Raw genomic sequence first — 26736 nt, forward strand, 5'->3', positions numbered from 1 at the left:
GGGCAATGAAGCACTGCGCTGGTCTACATTCAGTCTGTTAACCCCTTCCGTATGTTCATATTCTTTCATGATGCTGCGCTCCAACAAAGTCATTTCATGTGTCGTTTAATCTCATCACCCAGCCATTCTCGATCCAGAGGAGGGGTTAAGACATGGGAAGGGATGGCATCACACGTTTGGATGAAATGCTAATGTTTTGGGAAAAGCAAAGAGAAAACAGTGCTATATTTTAATTTACAAACCACGACATACAAGACAATTCTTTATAGTGATCTTTTTTTGTGCCAGACAGCTGCAGCAATTCAGAGAAACCTGAGCACAACACAACATGATATTTTGAAGATTAAGTACCAAATCCTAAATATGAATGCAAGCTAGCCAAAATGGTGTGTTGTGCTGCATGCTACCACTTTTCCTTCATGTAGCTTTCTGGCACAAATGGTTCTTTAAGTGTCTTATTTTGTGTATACCGCTTGGGTCGTCCCTACTGGTGAATCAGGCCTGCGTTGTTATTAGCCTGGGTAGCAGATTTGTTTTGTGCTTAACAATGCAACATTGTTGGCTGGCCTCGTTTGGCAAGACAACATGATGTTGGCCAGAATACAAAATCTGCTGGCAAGGCTAATGAATCAGCATCCTCTATCCTTTCCACTGCAACGGCCCATTTCTCTCCATTGTTGCTCTCACATTTGCGTAATTGACTGCCACACAACCCGATAACAAGTTATTTTCATTTGTATCTTTTTGTTGCTAGAGTGCTGACCATGAAAAATGGGTAGGTCCATCAGTTTGTTCATCCATCACGTTGTCAGCGTGCATGACAGACTGCCAAACGAAAGGGTTGAATTACCGGCACTTTCATTTAAAGTGACGACCATTTCTCGATTGCCATAAAATCTTCATTTATAGCTGGAACAGCATTTAGTTTAAACTGCGGTGGCAGGTACTGCAGTGTTAGGAGATATTAAGCTAATGGTGGTACATTTCATTTTTTCCACCTCAGCACATATTGTGAAGATGGATATTAAAACACATTTATTTCTGTGTACTTCTTCTGGATTGTAAATTAAGTTTTTCCTTTAGCATAACTTCTGGGCCAGAGTGCGAGACACAATCAATTAGCTCGTCACAGATGTCTCCGAACTTAAAATGATGGCAATCTTGAAATAGACATCCGTTGGTGCTCTCACGTTGTACACAGGAGTCAAATGTTTTGCCTGGTCTCTGAAGACTGCTCTGTGTAAAGTGTGTAAGCACTTTAAACTGAAAGTGCTGGCTTTTCATTTGCTTAAGCTATTCATCCAATGCAATAAGATTCAAGTTTTAGTATGCAGCTTACAGTATTTGTGCTGTTAAAAGATACATGCATACATTTTGCTTACCAAAGGTAGTGGTGAGCTCCCTTATTTATCTAATTTACTGAATTTAAATTGAAGGATCTGAAAACCCACACGTTGGCAGAAAAAACTCACTTGTGGTTTTGGTGTGCTGCTCTGTTTTCTCTGGGTTTGTTCTCTAACATCAATTAATATTAAGGGATTTTAAACAAGTTAATGTCCTGATTGTTTAACTTTTTTTGAGCAAAGCTGTTTATAGATAATTCGAGGTTTATTCAGGTCACACTTCAGTTTTTATCTATTTTTCTTTACATCCTCAACTTGTGTTTTTCTTTTCTTAACTTTCACATAATACACATCACAGTGTACATCATATTTTTTGATGGACTGGTATAAAGTAAATAATAAAGCAAATAAAGCACAATTACTCTCTCATTATCCAAATAGTTTGAAGGACAGGGCAGTGCCTATGTACATTATAATCGATATATCAGATGGTACTTAGCAAATGAGTTTGGCATTAATCCCTTCTTGACAGCATTGGAAAAGTGATTAGTGTGCTATTTTCCATCCTCAGGCTGTTCCATATAAGACAAGCGATTTATATGAAGTGAACATTTAAGTTAATTACTTCGTCATGCTATAGTATAATAGCTGTGTAAGGCTTAAGCGAGAAAGCACACACTCTGTTTTATTATTATAACACCAAGCAGGCAGTGTTCAGGATATTGGCTCAATATCAGGTATTCATACACAGCCAGCAAAATCATCCATATGTTTTAATTTTACACCGGCCCATAACACAGTTTCTAAATGAATAACCCGAAAAATAAATCAATGATTGACAATCGTTTAGAACTAGTTAAGTGTTTCATAAAGTATAAACTACATTTTTTTGTGTGTGTATTACTGTAAATCTGATTGCTTTGGTAGTTTAGCTACAATTTACTATAACCCAAAGATATTTATCGAGTTAAAAACAAACAAAATATGTTTTTCTACTGCATACTCTTATCCACTGTATGTATTTGATAACAAACGTTTCCACCTGATCTAGAATCACTGAAGGCTAGATGGACAGCAGTGGTAACAGCCCATCTATTACATTTGAGCAAAAAAAGCATAATTATGCAATAGTACAGAATTAAAAAGTAAAATGTTTCTTACCATTAACCAAACGTTTAGTCTTCTTTCGTCCGCCGTTTTCCGCGTAATATCAATTTTAGCTCGGCCTTCCGTGTCAAAAAGTGTGTTTATCTTCAGGCGCTAACATTACTAAAGGATATCAACACACATGTTACGGCCTCAAAGCGTAGGTGGCAAACTTCTTTGTTAAGGAAAATGTCATGGTTAAATACTAGTACTTTAATGGCAAAAATGTGTGAGACTGCAGATATACTTTTTATGTTGTTCCGCCTCTTTTATACAATTTTCCGATTATTCCGATACAACTTGAATGCATCGTCAACCGCGACAGGTACATCTCAAATCAGGTGACGACGTTTTTACGTATTACGTGATGAGGTCACAGATAGCCGTTGATTTAAATGTCCAACAGAACCGCTAACGTAACTTTGGTGAGTGAAGTGTAGTTAAGAAAAGTTAACGGTAATAGCAGGCGTGAAAAATTAAAACGACTTGTAAGGTAAGCTCCAGCCATGGATGTATCAAAAATGACGCATACAGTAATGTCGTTGGTCACTTAGCCTAACTCATAACTTGTTTAGTACTATCATGTCTGGACGTTGGCAATGTTACAAAAAAATCCTCAAGCTTCAGATACGCCCACCTCCAAGATTTTTTTAACGCTGCTGTGTAGACGTACCGTTACACCAGTTGTCTGTTAAGCTAGCTTCATTTAACAGCCCTGAAATTAAAAGGGTTTTAAAGAGTGTTTGGTTGAACTTGATGTTTAAGGCTCCTAGTATATTTCCAGCTACCTTGAATGATGTATTGGAAGTGAACAGAAAGATTATTAGACTGTTATACCTATTTTTGGTTTGGCAGTTATGGGGACAGTCGTTAAAAGTCATTAAATTCTCATTTACTGTTGCTAAGATGTTTACCTGTCATGTTTACCTGTCATCTGGTGGCGAAGTTTTCTCCATATAGCACAGTTTAATGCCAATGATAGGGGCTCCGCTTACAAGCAAAGCCATGCACAACTGTTCACAACTAATAAGGCCTATTTAAAGCTAAATTGTACATCTTATTGGTTTAACTTTACCAGTATCCTATGCAAATACTTGTTAGGTCAGTATGTGCTTAATGTGCTAAGTGTTGCCATTGAGCAGTCTGTCATGACACATAGGATGCATATAATGAATGGCACTGTCGTCATGACTTCACACACGTTAGACCTGTAAGCCAATTACATTTACCAAACCTTTCCATAATAATTGAAGACACAATTTACTTAACACACCCACTCCTCGCCTAAATGCGCACAAAAAAATCAACACAAACCTTTCTGTTTTTGTTTGTTTCTCTACTGCTCTCCCAGTGTAAGCTGTTTAGGATACAGCACTAACTGGAGGGGCACCAAAGCAAAGGTCACAGTTCCTGACATTGATGTGTCAGCATGACACCAGGCCTGAAATACAGGCCGGCGCTCTCTCTCTCTCTCACTCTCTCCCTCTCTCTCCCTCTCTCTCTCTCTCTCTGTAACCCCTCCCTCGCTCCCAGCTGTTGCCGGATAATCTTCCCATTTTTCTTTTGATCAAACTCTTTTTCCATTTTTGTATGTCTTACATATAAGCCATCTGGGAGAGGCTTGGTTGCCAAAAGAGATTCATTTTGGTGTCAAATTTAGAAGACAGTTGGGAGTTCCCTTTAAGTCACACTAAATGTGACCCCGCAAGCAAACACATAAACTAACACTGACAACTGCAAAAGACACAGGATAGCCTGCATGTCTTGCACTGGATAAACTGCAGTGGGCGGCACATTAGTTGGCACAATCCTTGCTGTTTCTGTGAGAAGTTTAAATATTGTTTGTCAAATAAAATGACAGTCAAATCTGTTTGAATAGACCCACTAAGTTAGGGCCGGCCATATGGCCGAAATCTCTTCTCCAAAAATGAGTTGTTTAATATCTCCATAACGAAGTTTATAAAGATAACGTTTTTTTTTTACTCAATAACTCAATAATAAAAAGTCTTTATAGAAAAAAGAAACACAAAGTATAATAATGGCATACTTAAGATATAGTTTGTGAGAATAGAAGGTTTGTTTATAACCCCTTATAACCAATGTGATAATGACAACATTTAGGTCTGGGACTTTGTGAGTAAATGTCCATACATTCTTTTAATAAGAATTTTTGATACAGAGATTATTTGGATCTCACTGCTTATGGTACCTCTTTTTTCTCCTGCTGCTAGAAGTTGATTAAAAGGGTAAGTAGAATTTTCTTTTTTATCTCCTGACGTGGAGAAAAAAAATATTTCTTTCCTCTTTTCTTTTTATTAACCCAACATTTACTTTCTATTGTGATACAATTCATCACAATTATTCTTGTTTGTCACAAGAATGGGCAAGCTGTCTGATGAGTGTTTGTGTTTGATTGTTTGTGTGTTTTCCTCCCTCTTTCTTTGTCTGTTTCCTGCTTGCACTTGGTATGAATGTCCAAAGTGGAAGATACTTTTTTAACTGCAGCTTACAGGAGGAAACTCTTAACTTGATATCTGACGTACAGATGAAATGGGGTTACTAACGTGGACTAAAGATGCGATAAGTCAAACCTGATAGGGTCCAGAGGAGAAGGATGCTAGAATAAGAGAATAATCTATTTCCTATGTATTTCCTGCAGGCGGGTCAGGGGGGTGGACACCGGACCTTGCTCTACGGTCATGCCATCCTACTTCGCCACTCCTTCAGTGATATGGTAAGTATCAAAAACACAATTTAACACAAGAGTTACTGAAAACAAATGCTAGTGACGCCTGCTGAAGTAAGAAATACACAAATATGTAATCTACAGTTCATTTATACTTGCGACTCGCGCCATAATCGTGAATTGCAATTTAAAAAAACAATCATGATAGGCTGATCGTGGTAAATTTCCATTTTCGTGAATATTCCAATTCTTGAAAAAGCTGTTTAACCTGATTTTTTATTTATTTTTTAAAACATGATCACTAGACTGTGAGCTTGCTTTTTACATTTCTGCACAGATTTGAGTTTGTGACGTTGATTGTCTACATAACCACCTCTTCAGCTAAGTCTGATAATGGGTTTTAAGTCCTAAACTATTTACTTTTGATAAAAAAAGAAATAATTTAAGGTATAGAAAAAGCTGTCTACCAATCTGGGCTCGTAATAAAGTGTCCTTTGACCCAACACTAACTGATTTCTCACTCCTTAGTACCTGACCTGTTTGAAAACATCGAGGTCTCTGACAGACAAGCTGTCATTTGATGTCGGCTTACAAGAAGATTCGATAGGTACAGTATGACTAACAGGCACTTTACACAGTCCACTTGCAGTTATTTTCTTTTTTACAGCTTTTTTTTTATAGATTTCTGTCGTAAGCAAGTAACCTCTAGATGGAATTTAAACCCATGGGAGAAATACTGTAAAACAAAGTTAAAGTGCTACATTTGACATCTGAACTACATGTATTCTTAAAGCCATTTTCCAGCAGAACCAATCTGCTGATCCAGTGTTCCTCAGATGACGGCTGTTTTATGCTGTTTTTTCAGTCAGAAAAGACAGGCACTTTCACAAAAGAGAACGAGTAGCCATTTCTAAAATAATAAGTATATGAATGTGTTGGAAAATACACCTGCTCAATTGTATGTATCTTGTCTAATTGACGATAAATATATATATGAATAAAGTTGTTATATTTATGCTAACAGGAGAGGCCTGCTGGTGGACCATCCACCCTGCGTCCAAGCAGAGATCCGAGGGAGAGAAGGTCCGCATCGGAGACGACCTGATCCTAGTCAGCGTGTCCACAGAGAGATACCTGGTAGGTCCAATATCTCAACAATTTATTTTTTCACGCTTACCTGCAACTGGGAGAAAATGAAAAGCTTAAAATAACATTTGTTGTTTGTATCACAAGAAAAAACGAACCATAGAGGTTAAGCAACGAAGACACTCAAGCTGATTTCTTGGTTTGATGATATTTGCTGTCAATTAATAACTTCAAATATATAAAATAAAACAAAATAAACTTTCATTTACTTCCATAATTGTAGCAGTACTTCGTGTCATACATATCTTAAAATATCTTTAACAAAATAAAAACATGCAATTTTTAATTATTGAAGATTTCAGAAAAAGTTGCTAATGCTGTTTGTTGGTCAATTCAACAGACAGCTACTGGATTTTTCTACTACTAATTGCTTTCAATATAATATGTATTTTCCAACACAGTGTATAGATACCAACACAAACTTCAGTGCAGTGTTTAAAGGGGACCTATCATGCAAAATGCACTTTTTGATGTCTTTTATACATAAATATGTGTCCCCGGTGTGTCGGGGAACTCACGCAGAGTCAGAAAATAAAACCCTCTCTCTTTTCCTCCGTACCCAAATCTCTAAAAACTGGGCTACAACGGAGCTGATCCAGATTTGCGTCCGATATGACGTAATATCGGAAATGTAGGCTGGCTTTACACCCACGGCACTATCAGAAACGTTGCTATCAGAAACAATGCCCGACTGTTTTGGACGTAATATGGTCGGTGTTTACATTAGCATCGCTAACACTCAGAGCTAACCTGTACTGGAGAGCATGTGTGTGAAGAAGCAGGAAATAAAAAGGAACTCACCTTGTGGTATAACCGGCAAGAGAGAAAGCCTTTGAGCTCCATACTGTTTCAGAAATAATCCTTGATAATCCATGATATGGCGTTTCATCACCGCAGTATTTAGTTTAGACAGTAGCTGCCGGGTCCCGCATGAGCTCAGCCCCCTCCTTTTTTATTTTATCGATTATTTTTCTTTTTAAAGCTTTAGACCCCAAATCAGCACTTTTGAAACAGGAAGTGAAATAGAGGGATATGAGGCATGGCTAGAATGGGTGATCTGTTTGGTATTTTGAGCAAAACACTTCATAGACATGTTTTTTATATATTTATATATATCTGAGACCTATGCTATTGCCTAAAAATAGCATGATAGGTGACCTTTAACTTGTAGCTTGCTTTTCCAAAGTGTAATTAACCAAATTGGTGAAAACAGTTCAGATGAGACATTCCGGTCAGTTTTTTTAATTAAGATGCCATGAACCAAAGCATTCCCACTAGTAAGATGCAGCCTTATAATTGACCTTTATCAACAGCATCATCTGTTTTAAACTCGCCATCCCACACTTGAAAGAAGATGCTGTTTTTAAAGATGAAGGGTTAATTGCAGTTCGAGCAACTCTCATTAAATCAGCAGGCCTCTACTCCGTTTCTCATTACCAGATAAGAGGTTTCAGGCTCATGAATATTTAAAGTTTTTCAGACAGTCTGGATGCATCAAATATAGCCTCTATCAGCTCTCATCTAACTTTTGTCTGGTTTGTTTGTCAGGTCTCACAAAGTTCAGATTGTCTTTGCTGTTGTTGTTTTTTTTGTGCGTCTTCAGTTCCTTGCCAAGCGTTTTGATGTCAGACGGAATTTTCTGCCTCTACACTTGCAAGAGTTTAGATGCAGACATTGCTTCTAGTGTAGAGAACAGTGGTTGTGTTTTTTGCAGATGATGCGCCTCACATAGCTGCAGTTATCTTCTTTGGTTCACTGTCTGTCTCGAAAAGGCATTTTAGAAAGTTTCATAGCCGTCGGATAGCTCTGATACTCGTCTCACTCCAGGCCTCTTCAGAGTGGCAGGGCAATTCAAGCGGAAATCTTAAAAAACTTGCCACTGCTGTCTGTACCTGTAAAGCCCTCTTGTGCAACTTCCTTTGAAAAATAACTTAATTTTCAGGAAATGCACCCATCTGAGTGATCTGCTGAGAGTTAATGCTGTCTCCCTCATGCAGCGCTTCACACCCGACCTCAATTAACTCGCTTAAGAGAGAGGACAGGGAGAGGCAGAGAGGGAAATGGAAAGAAGGAGGGACAGCGACGTGCCACGCATAGGAGAGAGCAGCACTGGCCCTTCATGGCGGAAAATGTCCAATTAAAGCAAAACTTGCAAAGCGCCATACTTTTATCTCCCCCGATGGAAACCCCTACACCGGTTTCTACTCACAGAAGCTCAGATTTTGAAGAATGGGACACATCAGAAATTCAGGCAAAAGTAATCAGTGCTCCATCACTGTTAATAGTCTTGGAGGTTGGGACACAACCTTTATTCCTCTGCCTTTGTGTGCACTCAAGGCCGCACTGAAATATATGGAATACTGTACAGATTTAAAATAGATGGAATAATTTTCAGGGGAATTAAACGTGATTTAAGACACTTATAGGTTTTTGCCAATTAACACTTCAGCACTTGTGAGAATAAATCTGAAGGATCTTATTGAGCTATCACTCGCCTCTGAATCCTGGGGAAATGGGAGCGGCTCCAAGTGTTTCTGCTGGAAGGAGTTGTTGCAGAGTATTATCTGGACATTGCTTTGTTGAGAAACACTGATGCAGCAGTGGTTTGAGCCCACAGCGTTATAACACGGTTTGGTATCTACAGAGAGAGGGCATAAAGTTGTTTTCATCTTTTTTCAAATCCCCACACTGGGACATCTCCCTGCTTTGTGCAGTATGGCTGTTGTGTAATAGAAGCTTCGAACGAAGAACGCGGAGGCGTGCGGCGCTAGTGCGTTGGTGTTGGGATCAGGGGGTCACAGGTTCAAACACCACTGCAGTCAGCATGTCGTTGTGTCCCTGGGCAAGACACTTCACCCCAAATTGCTCCTGTGGGGATTGGCCACAGTATTGAGTATGTAAGTCGCTTTGGATAAAAACGTCTAACAAGTGACATGTAATGTAATGTAATGTAAAAGAACCAAGCGAGTCTTGTCCAAACTGAACATGTTTACTTTATATTAATTGAACAGTTTCCAACAAGAACGGTGGAAGACGGAGAAAATGCACTCGACAATACTCCTATTCATTTCAAAATCATAACAGGAAGAAGCAAGAGCAGGACACATACTTGCACTTCAAAATAAAAGCATTTCCTGTGAAACATTTTAACCTTAACTTCTGTCAAGAAGCAAATAAACAAATGTTTTTTACTGCCTTAAATAAAATAAGTTGCAACAATGGCTGAATCTCACGGTTTGTCCATGTTACCATCTTGCTAAAACAACTTCTTTACCGGCACTCTCCACTCATCAGCGCTGAATGACACGCTTCTCTCTTGCAGCACCTCTCTAACGCCAATGGACACGCCCAGGTGGACGCGTCCTTCATGCAGACCCTGTGGAACGTCCAGCCCACCTGCTCTTCAGGCAACGTGGCTGTAGGCAAGTTCACCACCTCAGAAACAATAGCACTATCAGTAGGGCTGTGCAATTAATCGTATTTTAATCGCAATTACGATTTTGGCCTGCCACAATTACGAAAACAACATAATCGAAAAAAGCGATTATTTTGCTTTGCTTGGTTGTGACAGTGCACTGCAACATATTTGATCAAATGTATTTGTATTTATCATATTTATATATGTTTAGTAGCTTGTTGAAGTGCGCTCCAAAATATTTGTTGATCTTGTTTATTGGTATTTATTATTTTGATATTATTTATTTAAATGTAAATATAAATGTATCATTTATTTTAGTATTGGTTTTTCAGTTGAATTATACGCTCAGGGAAATCAACAGTTAAAAAGATACTGTTCAAATTATTATTTGTATTTAAAAGTTCAATAAATGGATGTTTTCAAAGTCATGAATAATCGTATTTAATAATCGTGATATCAATTATTGACCAAAATAATCGTGATTATGATTTTTGCCATAATCGCACAGCCCTAACTATCAGTATAAGACAGTTAAATATAGTTTTAATATTGTTTTCGGATTATGACTTATGTGTCTATTAAATGTCTGGATAAGTTGAGCTTGTAAGCAATAAGGAAAACCCCATACAGACATGGTTAAGAGAATAACTGCATGATCAAAGAGTATTGACTGTTTTGTATTACAATGTTGTTTTTGTTGTTATTATTAGGTTATTTGACTGGTGGACATGTGATGCGTCTTTGTCATGGGCATGATGAGAGCCTGTCCATCCCTGGAGCAAACAAGAGTGAGGAGGAGCAGAGGTTGGTAGATATTAGGCTCACTAATTTAACTCAATTTGGTCAATCCACAAGTCCAGTTAGTCGATATCAACTGTAAAACATTTAAAACTAACAATTGAAAAAGTATTTTCTTTGTATGATCAATAAAACTGTTCTAAAACTCCCGTTCTGCAATAATTACTGAGCTCAACTGTTTAATAAAACTACTTGTAGAAATTGTTAGTGGATGTTTATAGTAGTGTGAAAAGAAGCAATGGTATTATTATGCAGCTTCAAAAAATCCATTAGGTTTGAACAATCTTTCCACACCTTCACTCTAGGTAAAAAAAAAATGTAATCCTACTTTTTGTGTTTGTAAATTCATCTCATGTCCCTTTGTAGTCCTTGTATGGGTTAATTATGTACACGAATTGAGCATAGTAAGCAGACACGGGTCGTTCCTGAAACAAAAGCACTTTAATATCCTTGATTTTCTGCCATCTTAAGGGATGTTGCTTCGCAGCTGACCTCTTTGCATTACCTTCCAGAATCAGTATAACAAAAAAGGAGAATAATGTCTTTGTATCACGCAGAAAGATAAACCACAAACAATGAGAAATGTCAAGTATGGACACATCCTTTGTACAACTTATTTAAGATACACTGACACGAATATACCCAACATCACGGGTATATTCCCTGTGTGTATCTGTAGCAGTAGCAGGGAAGGGAAAGTCCTCACAATATTTGATTCCCTGTGTGCCTTGAAAACCTCGTAAATAATAGAAACTCCTTCTCATGTCCTTGTGCTCTCAGGATAGTCAACTATGAAGCGGGGAAGGGAGCGTCAAGAGCTCGCTCTCTTTGGAGACTGGAGCCTCTCAGGATCAGGTAATACACACAGTGAAGAAAATGAGCTCGGAATATAACACAAAGCTCTGACATATTTCTCTCAGAAATGCCTGGAGGAGTTGTCTTATTTGATGTGATCCCTTCATGAAGAATAAATAGAATCACTGCTTTATGTGCAAATGTCACAGCTTCTCTTGCGTGGTATACATCAAATCCACCTCCCTCTACTTTGAACTGTCACTACTAATTAGTTGGCAAAGCCCTTTAGAAGGTGCGGCTCTGTTTACCATCCCTTTCAATCTACACCTCTTCACCCTCCCTCTTCTTCCTCTCTGTAACTGGCCACCCACGCTGTTTTCCCTCCAGTCACATCTCCTGCCTGTCAGAGTGTGTTCACTTTGAAACGGTGCAGGTGCATCCATTAGGGCACATGTTCTCCTTTTCGGCTTAGAGAGGATTTGTTATCAGTGTTTTCTACACTTGCACTTACCATATATAGAGAACGTTTGAGCTTGACTGACAGTAAACAAATATATACGTTATCTATTTCTTAAGTTGACGTGTTTATTCCACTTGCATATTGGTTTTTACAAAGTTGTCAAACAATTTTAATTGGGTGATTTAATCTACCGCACAGTCTAGGCCAGGGGTGTCAAACTCAATTTCATCCCGGGCCACATCAGTATTATGGTTGCACTCAAAGGGCCGGTTGTGACTTTAAGACTATATAAATATATCATATATATAAAATAATGTATTATAATACATAATTGCCTCTGCATTGGATTATTATCGGATAGGGTAATAACTTCATAATTAACTACGTCTGAAAGCAGAAGTCTAGGGCAAATAATTGCAAGTCTCTTCAGTGCGCATGTCACAAAACAAGATGCGTTGTGGGACATGTAGTTTATGGGCAACGTGCCTCTGTAAAGTGGCATGTAACCATATAATAAACGTATTGTATTCTTTGCATGCTCTTGCGGGCCACATTAAATGAAGTTGCAGGCCTTGAGTTTGACACCCCTGGTCTAGGCTATATAGAATAAGTTATTCCTGTCAACATGTAAATAAAAACATGTCAGTGGTGTCTTTTATCATGAATTCACAAAGTCAGGATTTATGATTTTGTAAGTTCAACAAGCTAAGGTGAAGCCTTAATGGCTTTTTGACCCTATAACTCTCTGGAGTTCTTGGAATAGTTTGGATAACTCAAGTCAGACGCATCTATCTCTGGAATATAATTCTACAAATAACAAATACTACTTTCATATAATACTATACTATAACCCTAATTATAATATTATAGCCTTATCCTAATCTGTAACTGTGCAGAAATACTAGCTTTGAACATGGTAAATTGACATGGAAAAGCTTCACAGTTTTCACAACAGCCCTACAATCCAGTGTTGTATCCAAAGTGCGTGACCCCAGTTCTCTGTGTTCAGCTGGAGCGGCAGCCACATCCGCTTCGGTCAGGCCTTCAGGCTCCGCCACCTCGCGACCGGTCATTACCTGGCCATGACGGAGGACCCCGGACTGGTCCTGCAGGACAGGGAGAGGTCCGACACCACGGCCACTTCCTTCTGCTTCAGGCCCTCCAAGGTCAGTGGCTCATATAGACATAATGAATCATTCTCTTATCACAAGTATAGCTCTGATGTGCCTTTTTGAGTCAGGCAGCTACGCCATCTGAAAGCTGCCCTGGTGTTGATTTAAATAAATGTTTTTTGTCAACTAACCTCATTAAAAAGAGGACTCCAAATATCTCCTCCTCTGTCTGCTTCATCAAAGGCTCCCGAGACGGGTCTGTAAGCTCTTAATGAGCTCATGGCCACAGTAAATTGACCTTTTCACAGCTGCTGAGTAGACAGCACTGTTAACGTTCATGCTGTTGACTGACCTAAAAGCAACTGGCTGGGATGCAGCTATCTTCAATTATGGAGTTAATAGGAATCTATCATCCCCCAATACAGTAATAAGATGCTCTTTTATGCATTAGGGGATTTCAAAATACCTACTTTACATTCTATGATTTGCTTTCCCTTGTTAATTTATCTCAATTAGCCAGCCTTTGTATTTATTGCACTCTCTGTTTTGAACTCTCTGAGGCATTTGCATTTCTCTGCTTTTAATAGAATGTGTTCTAAAAATAGTCTCACTGACAAAAAAAGAAAACGTGTGAAAGGAAGCAGATGGCTTACTTGAAATTCAAATGTGTGTTTTAGTGATTTTTCAGTGAGGTGGTTATGATGTTGTTTAGATTAAGCAGTTAAAAACAGGAGTCTCACTTTTTGTTGTTATTTCTTCCTGTCTCATTTTCGTCAAGTGATTTTGATTCCTTCTCTTGTTTTAAAGCTTAACAATGCAATTAGGTAAACTGTGTATTCTTTCAAAAATAAGAGCTGATCACTGTAGATGCCAATACAATAAACACATGTCTTCAGTAGCCTGTGTAGAATCAGAATCAGAATCAGAATCAGAATCAGGTTTATTGCCAGGTAGGTTCACACATACGAGGAATTTGACTTGGTGTCATGGTGCAGACATAAGATATAAAACAAGAAATCTTTAAGGACACCGTAATAAAATATAGTTAAATAGCAATAAAATAAAGCAGTAATTTACATGGAAATAGAATGCTATGAATGAATTATAGGATATGAAATATGAAACAAGAAATATGTGCAGTAAGCAGTATGAACATTGTGTGCATTAATGTAATGCATATAGAGACTACGTTGTGGCTGAGGTAAGTGTCAGTGGGGGGGGGGCCGGGCCTTGTTTAATAGGCCGGTAGCGGAGGGGAAGAAACTGTTCAGGTGGCGAGAGGTTTTGGTCCTGATGGAGCGCAGCCTCCTGCCAGAGGGGAGGGGGGTGAACAGTTTGTGTCCAGGGTGGGAGGGGTCGGCCTCTATCTTCCCTGCCCGCAGAAAGGGCTGCAGCCACGTAAACGGTTCAATGCCATGAGTCACCTTCACAGAGGACCATTGTGTCCCTGCAGAGATCCTTTTATCTGCAAAAGGTTCAATATGGAATCCGCCCGAGTGCTGTCCACTTTGGAGGCTTTCATTTGCCCTCAGTAATGACTCTTTCCTGCAGGCAATTTTGGAATAAGGAGGATTCATGCTTCTTTTAAAAATATATATGGATATAAACTCTCTTATTTCTCCACTTCTTCTACCTTTCACTCTGCCTAAAAAAGGGCACTGGTCTGCAATGTTGAACACTGGCATTAATATGTTCCCCGCTACTTGCTGTCGTTTTCAATCAGCCGCATCGCTCCATCTCTGCTGAGCGGAAATGTAGCAGAGCTAATGATGCCGCAGCAATCTGCTGGCAGGCCAATGAAACCTGTCTCTCAACCTGCCTCTGTGATTAGCTTCTAATCTCAATATATCTCAATTTGTCATATTTACATGCCCGTGTGTAACGTGCGTGTGTTTGGTAATGTGTACAGGAAAAAGGCGAGGTGGGCCCAAAGAGAGACATCGATGGCATGGGGGTGCCGGAGATCAAGTACGGAGACTCTATGTGCTTCGTCATGCACGTAGCGACGGGACTGTGGCTGTCCTACCTGGCGCCTGATGCCAAATCATCTCGTCTGGGACCCCTGAAAAGAAGGGTAAACAGGAAAACATTACATTACACATCGCAGATAATCTGGATCTTATATTTTACTGAATTATTCCCATGAAAAAGACCATTCAACCATTTTAAGAAATGCTGTTTTAAATGTAGGACTGTTAATGTAAAAGGTGTATATGTCTGTGTGGTTATTAAGATGAAAGCACATTCCTGTAGAAAAGGGTCTTGTGTTTTTCTGCTCATATAGTTCGCTGTTTAACGGTTGATCAATTTAATATTTACATTACATCTTACATTACATGTCATTTTGTTAGACGCTTTTATCCAAAGCGACTTACATACATTCAGTACTGTGGACAATCCCCACAGGAGCAATTTGGGGTGAAGTGTCTTGCCCAGGGACACAACGACATGCTGACTGCAGTGGGTCTCGAACTTGGTACCCCCTGATTCGAAGTCCAGCACTCTATTCACTGAGCCACAGCCGCCCTATTTACTATCAATAAGCTGCCTTTGTTGTGCAGTTATCTACATTCACTGCTCATAGTTTATGAATAACCAACAAGGGTTTGGCTATAACTCCACAGTAACGCTACATTGACTTTTAGTGGGATTGTTTAGTGATAAAATGTTCCTATCAAAATGAAGCACCGTCTAGTTTCAGAATTTAAGGATGAATAAGTTAAACATTTCAGAGATAAAACAATCCAACTTCCCTCAGTCATTATGTAAAGCATGCTACTTTAATTTCACGTTAATCAGTTTGTAGTGTAGTGATGTGTATTATAACTATCGGAAAAATACTAGTTTAATAGCAGTATAGAAACACGTTGCAGGCTTAACATACTTATAGAGTGCAAGTGGCTGGTGCATAATTATAAACCAATTATTGCACTGTTGCATAGTGATACAAATAACTGTATATATGGTATTTGGCGTCTGTCTACCTATGTGTTTACAGTGAGATCCTGAATGCCTGCCATAGCTCGCCTGCAGCACCTCGGAGCACCGTGTGCACAGTAGCAAATCACACCTTATCAAACCGCTGGGTCGTAAGGCTATTTAAACTCCCGGGCAAATATTTATTTTCTACTCTATTTAAAGTCATTGTCTGCCCTGGATACTCTTGACTCAACCCCTCTCCCCTCACACTCACCCATTATGTGCAACCCATTTTAAAAAGTGATAATGTGCCGTGCTGAGGTAACTGTTGCTTTTGGACGAGACCTGGGGGGGGATTAGTGAGGTGCATGAACGCTGCTCATTGGTGGCAGCGCCTCCTGGGACATCAACCGCCTCCTCATGCCGGTGCCAGGGAGTCCCTGCAGTTTGGCAGGAGACCAATGCACCTGATCTGTAGGAGGTGATGGTCAGCCTATACTTTAGACCCCCAAACCTAACCCCTCTTCTTAATTATGCTGCTTAATTACAGTGAGTCAGGTTTCCCTGAGCAGTAGTGATATAAACCCAACCTGTTTCAGGAGACTCTCCCTTCATGCATTACATACTTAAAGAGGGAGTCAGCATTCTGGAAAAGATTGTTGATATTTGAACTCAACACCGTATTGAGTTCAGTTTTATAGCATTCCTGCTGGTCCTCAACAAGTTATAAAAAGCATGGAATTCTATTTGAAGGCCTAAATAAATATGATCAATTTATTGCAGATGTCTCAAATCCATCTTTTACAAGTCTTAAATATTTTCCACATCAAAAGTAGGATGTGATTAATCACGCTTTCTAACATTACCATTCAGAATCTCAAAAAAAATTAGCATAAATATTGAACTATTTACCAAATGTCTTTCGCATTAACGTCACCCAGAGAAGGTTGGCGGAACAAACTATGCAGCTACATTTTGATTGCATGCTTAATGCAAATGTACTTGGTTTGTTTTCCATTTCTCATAGCTGTTCAAACACCCATGCTTTAGTAACAAAATATGAAGTATGTGAGTTGAAAAGACATTTACTGATGCCTGGGTGTTTCATTGCCTTATAAATGTGATGGTGTTGGTCCTCTTGTAAGGAGGAAATGCTTATCTGTGTGTGTTTGTGTTTGCCCAGGCCTGCCTGCACTCTGAGGGCCACATGGACGACGGGCTCATTCTGCAGCGCTGTCAGCATGAGGAGTCTCGCGCTGCTCGCATCATCCGCAACAGCACATTCCTCTTCGCCAACTTTATCAAGTAATGGCTTCATCACAAACCCTTCCATCTCTGTCACACAGCACGACAAAAGAAAGGCACACCATGTTGATTCTTGCTGGATTTATTTCAAGATGTACTGCTTATTTCTTGTTCTTTCGTCCATCCTGTGTTTTTCCTCCAGGGCTTTGGACAGCATTGCGGAGGGCGAGTCCAAGGCGGTTGCGGGATATGTTGAAGAGGTGCTGCAGACGCTCAACGACCTGATCGAGTATTTCAAACAGCCCGATTCAGAGCTGGAGCACGAGGAGAAGCAGTGTCTCCTCCGTTCACTCATCAAACGCCAAGACCTCTTCAAAGATGAGGTGAGAGTGGAAGATGTGGAGACTCCAACTTCTTAATAAGAAGCTCTAACAAAATGCTGATTGTGCTGATAACTCCTTGGTAAACCAAATGATACATATTTAATCTAAATGGGTGTATTCGTTAGATCTATCGAGATGACATTTAAGACAATATATATTCTTGTGTGTCAGATATTTCGAATGAATGCTGTTAAGTGTAAACATACATAGCAATAAACTTGATTCGGGTCTGCTTCTGATTCTAAACAGTATAACACACTGCAGTTTTTATATATTCTCATATATTCATTGTGTTAAGTTTTTAGTTTTTTTGTTTCTTTTTGAATATTTAAGCTGGTGTACATACTTGTCTTTATTCTTTTGTTTTATGCTAAATCGTTTTTTTAGATATATATTTTTATATATTGTTGACCTTCTCTTGCATCTTATTTTCTTATGTTTATGTTTCCACCATCATACACCAAAGAAAATTCCTTGTATGCAGCGTTTCCGCCAGGGGGGCGTCTTGCCGTAATTTGACGCCCTTATTCGATGAACTCGAGTCGAGGGCGTCCAAAAAAATTAATGATTAGAGAGAAGATTGAGAGTTTTTATCGCTTGAAATGACGAAAAGGAAAAAGGACAAGGACATCCCTCTGTTGGAGGGGCAAAGGAGTCTGGTGGGATTATTTTCGCCGCCAGCAAAGCGTGTTTCCTGTGACGAAAAGTGTACTGCCGGCGAGCCTTGACGGGCGAAACTGAGGCTCCGTGGTAAACTGTGTTAAAATGAAGAGCCGTTTGAGAGCCGAAGAGCCGGCTCTTCTTAGTGAGCCGAGCCAAATGATCCGGCTCACTAAAAAGAGCCGGAATTCCCATCACTAATACGTAAAGAGATAGTATCTATAAGGGACAGCTCAATTCAAAATTCAAGTCACGTGACACGACGTGACGTCACACAACCTCCCCCCCGCTCTCGGGGTGGACGCCCTCTCAGCCCTGGTCTGGCGGAAACACTGCTTGTATGTGTGAATGTACTTGGCAATGAACTTGATTCTGATTAAAAATTCAGTTAACCCCATTGAGTTAAGTCTAAGAAATAGTATTCAACGTCTTCTTACAAATAGGAATATACTATGAATAATTTGAATCACAAATTAATCATGCCATCATTCCTGGATTTCTTTCATTTTAGGGCATGCTGTCCCTCCTGTCTAAATGCATTGACCGGATGAACCTGTACAACAGCGCTGCCCACTTTGCAGAGGTGGCTGGGGAGAAGGCCGGCACAGCGTGGAAGGACATCCTCAACCTCCTCTATGAACTCCTGGGTAAGCCTGCTGAGTGATCAATCTCATGAAATATCCACATCTTCTGACAGCTGACGACCCTGGGCAGAGATGCAGTATTAATCTTCCCTCAGTGTCTTCACCGAATCCTCCCCTTCTCCTTCACACTTCACACTTCTTATCACGCCTGTGTTCGCATTTCTTTTTGCCCGTGTCACATCTGTAGTTCACAGCTGGTGACATTCATATGTAACTATTTGGGACAAGGGAATGGAGGGAAAAGTAAAAGCCTCTTGTATACTTCTTTGATCATTTAGGCTGCTTTTCATTTAGGTCACATTGTTCTCTGAGATCAGTCTGGGGGTGCATTATTAAACGTTGAGCTGCATATCTGAAAAAAATGATGGCATCATTAACAAAATGCCCGCCTTCAGAGGTGCTGGCATTATCCCCTGAATTGACCCTGAGAAAGTTTTATTTTGAAAACTTTATTGTTTGTTTTGCTGTCATTGGAGCTTTCACATCAACAGCTTCCCCTCGGCTCACCTTGACTGCCCTTATATTCATCACCTCCCCAGCATGTACTCTCACATGCACACACAGTAAACACACAAGCTAAAAAACCCACAAATACACTCCTCTGAGTGCTCTCCAGCCCTTTCCTGCGGAGGGGTCACCCCCAAGGATGCGGAGGCAGTCTGGTGAAGCAGGTTTTGCATGATGAATGATGTTTTCCCTGACCTTTTTCTCCTTTCCATTCTAACTCTGAAACTCTGCTTTAAAGGAATACACACACAGCTTTTTAATGCATGTCAAAAAGCAGTTGGTAATTTATAGTTGGTAAATAACTCCACTCATATTAGCTGCCACTCTGCTTGACAATAGTGCATGAGACAGGTAAACTGTGAAAAATAAATCATGTTTTCCCTCCAGTGCTGCCATGTTTTTTTGCAAGATTCCATTGAGCATGAATAACGAAAACAACCAATAATAGCTTGTGGAGTCTAACACGGTGTCAATCACTGCTAAACACTGATCAAACTGTCAAACTAAATTCTGTTCCTGTTTTGTAAAATGAAAGAGTTTGTGGCAAGGGCACCACATAGGAAAGAGTGGAGCCAAAACCATGCACTAGTATAGTCAAAGTAGGAAATGTTCTAGAGGTGAGAAATAGACAATGCAGTAACGGCATCTTAACCAAAATAAGATATCAGTGTTTCCCACAGAATTTGATTCTATTTGTGGGGGCACCGTCACCGCACCACCGGCAAGAAAAGCCAAAGGCCCCTTAACCTATTCGGGTGGCCCAAGCATCCACCCCCCCCTCAAATAAGAAAATACATGCGAGTTCATGGCTACTGTAGCAGACAACGTTCTTGTTGCTCTGTGTTGCGTTGTTAATGAGTGAGACACACCGGAGTTGAGGATCTGTGGGGTTTATTCTCCCAAAAATATAATTTACAATTTAGCAGACGCCTTATTCTAAAGCGACTTATAACTACCAATAACAGGGACATTCTCCCCGGAGTAACTGAGGGCTATGTGGCTTACTCAAGGGCACTCTAGTGGTGGTGTTCCAGGCGGGATTTGAACCCGCAACCTTCCGATCATCAGCCCACCTCACTATCCATTAGACCACCAATGGTGAAATATTTTTTGTGGCGGACAATATTTTACCGCCACAAATGAATCAATGTATGGGAAACACTGGATTTCACAATCAGTAAATGACACTGTGGGTGTTTCTCAATCGCGAGTACGCTTGCTTGGTAGCACATGTCTGCCGAGCATCTTGCTTCAGAAGCGAGTCAAGAATACTTCCTGACATTTGGAAAACAAAGAGTGGAACAGGCTAGCAAGTGTGTAGGTGTGCGTCATATGAGAGGCCCCGCCTTACATTTTCCGCCACAGATTTTGGAAATTGGTCCGTGCGCAAAGCATTGTGGGGATTTTAAGACCGCGGAGTCTACTCATGTGCAGCCTCGATATTTCTCCAAACGGAGTATGCCGGGCTCGGTAGATTTCCAAGTATGCTGGAGATTGGAACAGTACTTCGGCGGCACTCGATGACGTAGTATGCTTGAAATAGTGGCTCTGCAGCAGCTTTACTCGCGATTGAGAAACACCCACAGTTAGAGACTCCTCCGCTGTGATTGGTGGTTTGGATTTGCACAGCAGAATCTTGCAAATGCTTTCAGGAGCAATGGTGGGAGAGGAAGAAACATGCCAGAAGACTCTTGTATCACATACTTTATGCATGCTGATTATTTGAGTAAACTTTGACAAAGGATTTCTTTCAATAAGAGAATGGTTGTATACCATGCCAGGATATGCTCTTCACTACTTTTAGCACATGTGAAAAAACTCATTACAGTTGCATCCGTTTTTTGCCAAGTCTTATGAATGAGATGTTGCTGTCTGCTTCAGGTAAACCAATAAAAAAAGTATATTATGGTCTTCATTAAACCTTACCACCTTTGATGCATAATGAGCAGTCATCAGAGTGAGCAGTTACTATATTTGTCCTTGCAAAGTGCCTTGTACTTCTAAGAGATCCCAACCTCTATATCTCATTGTGCATTATGAGGCTTTATAGGAGCTGTACGTCACTGCAGCAAGGTCAGGCGATATCCACTGGAGGACAGAAACTAAGATTTTCAGGTGTCACGATACAAGTATGCATTAAAGTACATTGTGTAGCTATGTATAATGAATGAATAGCAGATAATGGAAGTCTTTAAAACACTTAATCTCGTAGCTTAAGATGCCCGCACACTGACACAAATCATCGAGGATGCTGCAAAACGTGATAAAAGATCTTAATGAGATGGGACTGTTGATCATGGATTCAAAACACAAACCCTTTCACAATTGTGATTCTCCTCATTGCAATGTTGCCAAGTTTATTATAACTAAAGTATCCTACTTCATCAATGGTAATTTAGTGGTGGCTTTTTGTATCCCTTTTATATCATTTATGCTAATGTTACCATTATTCAAAGTCTGTAGTCTGTGTAGCCTCAGGGTCTCATCTCTGTCTATGACTTTTTTCATTTCACATTCACATAATCACAGACAGTGAACATCCCTGCCCTTGCCTCATGGTGTGGCTATATCCATGTGAACAATAGCTTTCCTGAAAAGAAAGATTTATAAGAGATTAGACCCCCATCAGTATTCCTTGGGCACAAAGTGCTGTTAAACAGTTTCACAGGCATTATCCGTCTAGTGTCCCTGAATCCTGATGGTGAAAAATGTGACAGTAAAGTAATAAGGAGACTCCGTAATGTCACCTCCATGACAGAGAAAGGGCACAAGGGAATACACCTCAACCTTTTTGTAGAGAAAAGAACGCCTTACTTCCCTTCAAACCAGGCTTCAAAATATAAATCCCATGTATTTTCTATCAGGAAGATGTCATTATGGGAGGTGTCAGCTTTGTCAGATCTCATGAATTTTAATATCTACGTCTTGTGACAACTTTTTATTAAAAGTCATAACATCCACTTTTCCACAAGTCAGCTGCTTGGATCAATTGGATCTTTACTAAACCTTATATGTACTTTTATTAAACCTTCTGCAAACTTGTCTTCGTTTAGCCGCACTGATCCGTGGGAACAGGAACAACTGCACCCAATTTTCCCGCAACTTGGACTGGTTGGTCAGCAAACTGGAGAGACTGGAATCTTCATCAGGTATTATGGGAAACCTTTTATTTATTTTGAAATTGGAAAAAGCCTAAACCCTTATGAGCATTATACTGATGCTGAGATGTGGTCAGTATACTTTACATTTGCTCTGATAATGACACATGTTCTGTCTGACCTCTCAGGGATCCTGGAAGTCCTCCACTGTATCCTGGTGGAAAGTCCGGAGGCTCTGAACATCATTCAGAGAGGTCACATTCAATCCATAATCTCTCTGCTTTACAAGAATGGACGCAACTACAAGGTAGGCGGAAAAATTACTTGGAAAATTACTTAACAAAAAATAGCCATGCCAGCAGCCTGACAATGAGTCTGTGAAGCTCATAACACGACAGAAAAGCACAAGATGAAACTGCACACCTCGTTTAATCCAGAAAGAAGGGAGCAAGCTTTAAAACACAGATATACAAAGCTGCCTGGTGACCAAATAGAACTCTCAGAAAAAAGGACATGTGGACTGCTTCTTGTGTTAGTGACATTCTTACCATGTTTATATGCAGTGTTTATATATCACAGTTCCTTAAAATTCCCTGTACATTTTACCAGGCATGAAACGGCATCCTTGTAAACGAACAACAGCTGTCATTTCACGAGTGTTAGGTAGAAGTCCATGGTCATGTTGACTTGAGGGTTCTTTATAAAATATGCATATGCTACAAGCATTGCAACAAAAGAATCGGACTGATCGACTGATCATTAAACTGAAAAACAAGGTGCAGATGTTGTGCAACACTTTTATAAAACAACAGAGAGCAATACAATGGCTGAGTTTTACCTCCACTTTTCCTCTGTTTTAGATTCTGGATGTCCTCTGTTCCCTCTGTGTTTGTAACGGGGTTGCAGTGAGAGCCAATCAGAATCTGATCTGTGACAACCTGCTTCCCAAGAGAGACCTGCTGCTTCAAACTCGACTCGTCAATGATGTTCAGAGGTGACGGTCAAACTTTCCATTCAAGGCTTCTTGATAGCTGGCTTTATCAGATGTCATTTCTCTTCGCCACGCGATGGGTTTATGGGATTATTCACAACTACAATGATTTCTATTCTTCATCTTTCTCTCTAATCTCCTCCAGTATGAGGCCGAACATCTTCCTGGGTGTGGCTGAAGGTTCAGCTCAGTATAAGAAGTGGTATTTTGAGCTGGTGATCGACCAGGTGGACCACTTTGTAACCGGAGAGCCGACCCACCTGAGAGTGGGCTGGGCCAACACTAAAGGCTACGCTCCGTACCCCGGGGGAGGAGAGGGGTGGGGCGGCAACGGTGCTGGAGACGACCTGTACTCCTACAGCTTTGATGGACTTCATCTCTGGTCAGGTAGGCATCTTTATCTATCTATATAATAATATATACAATCTATATAAGACCTGCAGCAACACTTGCTAGTTTGTTATGAGATAGAAGCCTATTGGGAAACACAGAAATCTCACTGTTCATCTGCAGCCAAGTTTCAAAGGTATTGTTGTGTTACCTTCTTGGAGTATGCAAGGTGTGAACATACTGTCTTTACTTTATAAAGTTTAGCTCCTCAAGTGAGTTTTTGGTAACACAAAAAGAAAGTATTTTTGTAAAGAAATATGTAAACTTTATTTTTAGGTCATTAAACCATTGAATTGTATCATTTGAAATGTTAAAGGTAGGGTAGGTAATTCACTTCAGATACACTTTTTGTTATATTCCATGGAATGCTCTTAACATCCCGATAGCAATGAATACATGAAGTGCTTTGACAATAAATACATAATACAATTTCATCTGTGGAAGCCGTGGCGCTGTAAAAAGCACGACCAATCATCTGAGCCGGCCCGGCTAAAATAACTGGATGGCCTACCTGCCTGTCAGCCTTCCATCTGTGCACAAACCTATCTCGTGCCCTCATTGGTCATGTGTGCGTTCGTGTGTGTTGGAGGAGGGGCTCTGTAAGGAAGTCTGAAGGAAGGGGCAGATTTTTTTCGGCTGCGTACTTTCAAAATCTAGCGCACTCGAGCTGGTTTCTCCATTCTTACCTACCCTACCTTTAAGTGTTTTTTTTAAGTTTTAAAGTGTTTCCTACGTGAAGACATATCATTGAACTATACCCAAAACTGTTTTCTGTTGCTTTTGAAAAACAAAAACAAATTTGAATCATTGCAGCAAATGATACCAAGACAGAGCAGTCATGGTGAGCAAAAATAACTGTTGTGGATTTGGAAGGACAGATTTTTCTGTGAATAATGCAGCAGCCTGCTGTCCACTCTCTTCGTTGCTCCTTCATTTTCTACAAAGTAAAGGACAAAGTCACAGCTCTTACAGTGATATCAAATTAAAACCTCAATCGTAGGCATGTCTTTTAAAAGTCCTTATGGAAGGTCTAACATCTTTAAGTTGTACTTGTGTAAACACGATGCAAAGGTGAATACCAGCAAATCACAGATATGAAGGTATACCAAAACATAACTCTTCTGGTGCTTCAGGGCTCCAAAGCCTTGAATACCCTCTCTTCTCTGCTCTCACTCTAAAAGCGTAACACCTACTTCAGTTCACCCCCCCCTTCCAAATCTACTAAAAGTCCCATCACTTTTTCATTTCCACCCTTTTTAAGCACTCATCCCCATCTCTCCCCCTCTCTGCTCAACTCTTCCCCCCCCGCCCATCATCCTGCCCTACTTTCGCAATGACTTTGCTGCTGATACATCCATCCATCTTCTCTCTCTTTCTTTGCCTGATGTTGTCTAGGCCGAATCCCCAGGGCCGTGGCCTCCATTAACCAGCACCTGCTGAACTCAGACGACGTGGTGAGCTGCTGTCTGGATCTGGGCGCTCCCAGCATGTCCTTCAGGATCAACGGGCAGCCTGTCCAGGGCATGTTCGAAGACTTCAACACCGACGGCTTCTTCTTCCCCGTCGTCAGCTTCTCTGCAGGTGTCAAGTAAGGCTCCGCATTTATAATTCGGTAAAGATATGACAAAGCAATCTCAAAAGAAGGGCTTGTTTTTTAAACTCGAGATTTAATTACAGCTTGGCAGACTATGACAACTTAATAAAGTAATGAGGTACTTTTAAATTAAAGATTACTGGGTTGGCCTTTTGTCAGGGATCAACAAGAGAAATACACAAAACTTTTCTTAAAAGCCACAATCTTCTTAAAACTGTAATCTTATTATTACTAGTTGTAACCAAGTACAGAACAAATGTGTTGGAATAAGATTCATGAAAAAGGTAGTGCTATTATCAGGGTGTCCGCAGGGTCTTAAAAAGTATGAAAAGTTGATAAATCAATTTAGCGAAAATTAAGGCTATTAAAAAGTATTAAACAGCATTTTCCAAGGTATTACATTTTGTAGCTTGTTTTCAATAAGTATATAAATTGTCCAAAGAGGTTGTATTCTACAGTGTGCCTGAATGTAATCATTGCGTAGGTGTGTAGTGTGATTCTGTGTAGTTTATTTATGGCATCCCGTTGGATTTGACGTCATCTGAACAGGACATCGCACGCTCACTGCTTGATAGCGCGCGAAGGTCCGTTTACGCCGGTTGTTAAACAACATCGTTATGGGGAAATGCAAGTTTGCGTCCAAATGGTTGGAAGATAAGGAGGAAGGACAATCAATACTGTATATAGTCAATGTGAGGTAAAGTGTGTCGCCAATGTAACCGGTTAAAACTCCAAGTGGTGATGAGGTCTTAAAATGTATGGAAAGGGTCTTAAAAAAAGGTCTTAAAAGGTATTACATTTGACTTCAGGATTCCTACATATACCCTGATTATGTAATGGAAGGTGTGTGGAGGTCTGAATACATTTTAAGTTTAACATTTTAGATTTCAAAAATTCTATGGAAAATATGTTTATATACCCATGCCATGGATATACTTTTTTATAAAGAAAAAAAATGCAGTTACAGAGTGATGCATGGTGAAGTTAAGAGTGAGAATATGATCAGATAATGTCCTGCAATGTTTTGTAACTTCTCCTCTCAGGGTCCGTTTCCTGTTGGGTGGACGTCACGGAGATTTCAAGTTCCTGCCGCCCGCTGGTTACTCCCCCTGCTACGAGGCGCTGCTGCCCAAAGAGAAGATGCATGTGGAGCCTGTGAAGGACTACAAGAGGGACCATGACGGGGTCCGTGACCTGCTGGGGACCACCAAGTTCCTCTCTCAGGCCTCCTTCATCCCCACTCCTGTTGACACCAGCCAGGTGAGAATAGTACCCTTCTTTTCATTCATCTTTACTTTACATATTAAAAACACGGTTAGACATTTTAATTTTGTTAAGTTTTTCTGAAGATGACAGAACATGAAAGTGTGTTTATTTGGATTATAGAGGGATTCTTTAGTG

The 26736-nt window shown here is 40.1% G+C and overlaps 1 protein-coding gene across 2 annotated transcripts in view; it reads left to right on the forward strand.

The window, feature by feature from the left end:
* ryr3 (ryanodine receptor 3) overlaps positions 1 to 26736 on the forward strand; it is a 120014-nt gene that overhangs the window by 20322 nt on the left and 72956 nt on the right. For both annotated transcript variants that reach the window (XM_034135515.1, XM_034135516.1), the window contains exons 4-20: positions 5149 to 5223; positions 5704 to 5782; positions 6200 to 6312; positions 9644 to 9743; positions 10450 to 10543; positions 11318 to 11392; positions 12802 to 12958; positions 14814 to 14978; positions 17007 to 17128; positions 17271 to 17451; positions 18623 to 18758; positions 22316 to 22411; positions 22549 to 22667; positions 23221 to 23354; positions 23497 to 23738; positions 25137 to 25329; positions 26379 to 26595. In XM_034135515.1, coding sequence (XP_033991406.1) covers positions 5149 to 5223; positions 5704 to 5782; positions 6200 to 6312; positions 9644 to 9743; positions 10450 to 10543; positions 11318 to 11392; positions 12802 to 12958; positions 14814 to 14978; positions 17007 to 17128; positions 17271 to 17451; positions 18623 to 18758; positions 22316 to 22411; positions 22549 to 22667; positions 23221 to 23354; positions 23497 to 23738; positions 25137 to 25329; positions 26379 to 26595 — 2298 coding nt within the window. The remainder of the gene's footprint in view (positions 1 to 5148; positions 5224 to 5703; positions 5783 to 6199; positions 6313 to 9643; positions 9744 to 10449; positions 10544 to 11317; positions 11393 to 12801; positions 12959 to 14813; positions 14979 to 17006; positions 17129 to 17270; positions 17452 to 18622; positions 18759 to 22315; positions 22412 to 22548; positions 22668 to 23220; positions 23355 to 23496; positions 23739 to 25136; positions 25330 to 26378; positions 26596 to 26736) is intronic.

This window comes from Trematomus bernacchii, unplaced genomic scaffold (assembly GCF_902827165.1).
Source record: "Trematomus bernacchii unplaced genomic scaffold, fTreBer1.1, whole genome shotgun sequence".
In the NCBI taxonomy this organism is placed as follows: Eukaryota; Metazoa; Chordata; class Actinopteri; order Perciformes; family Nototheniidae; genus Trematomus; species Trematomus bernacchii.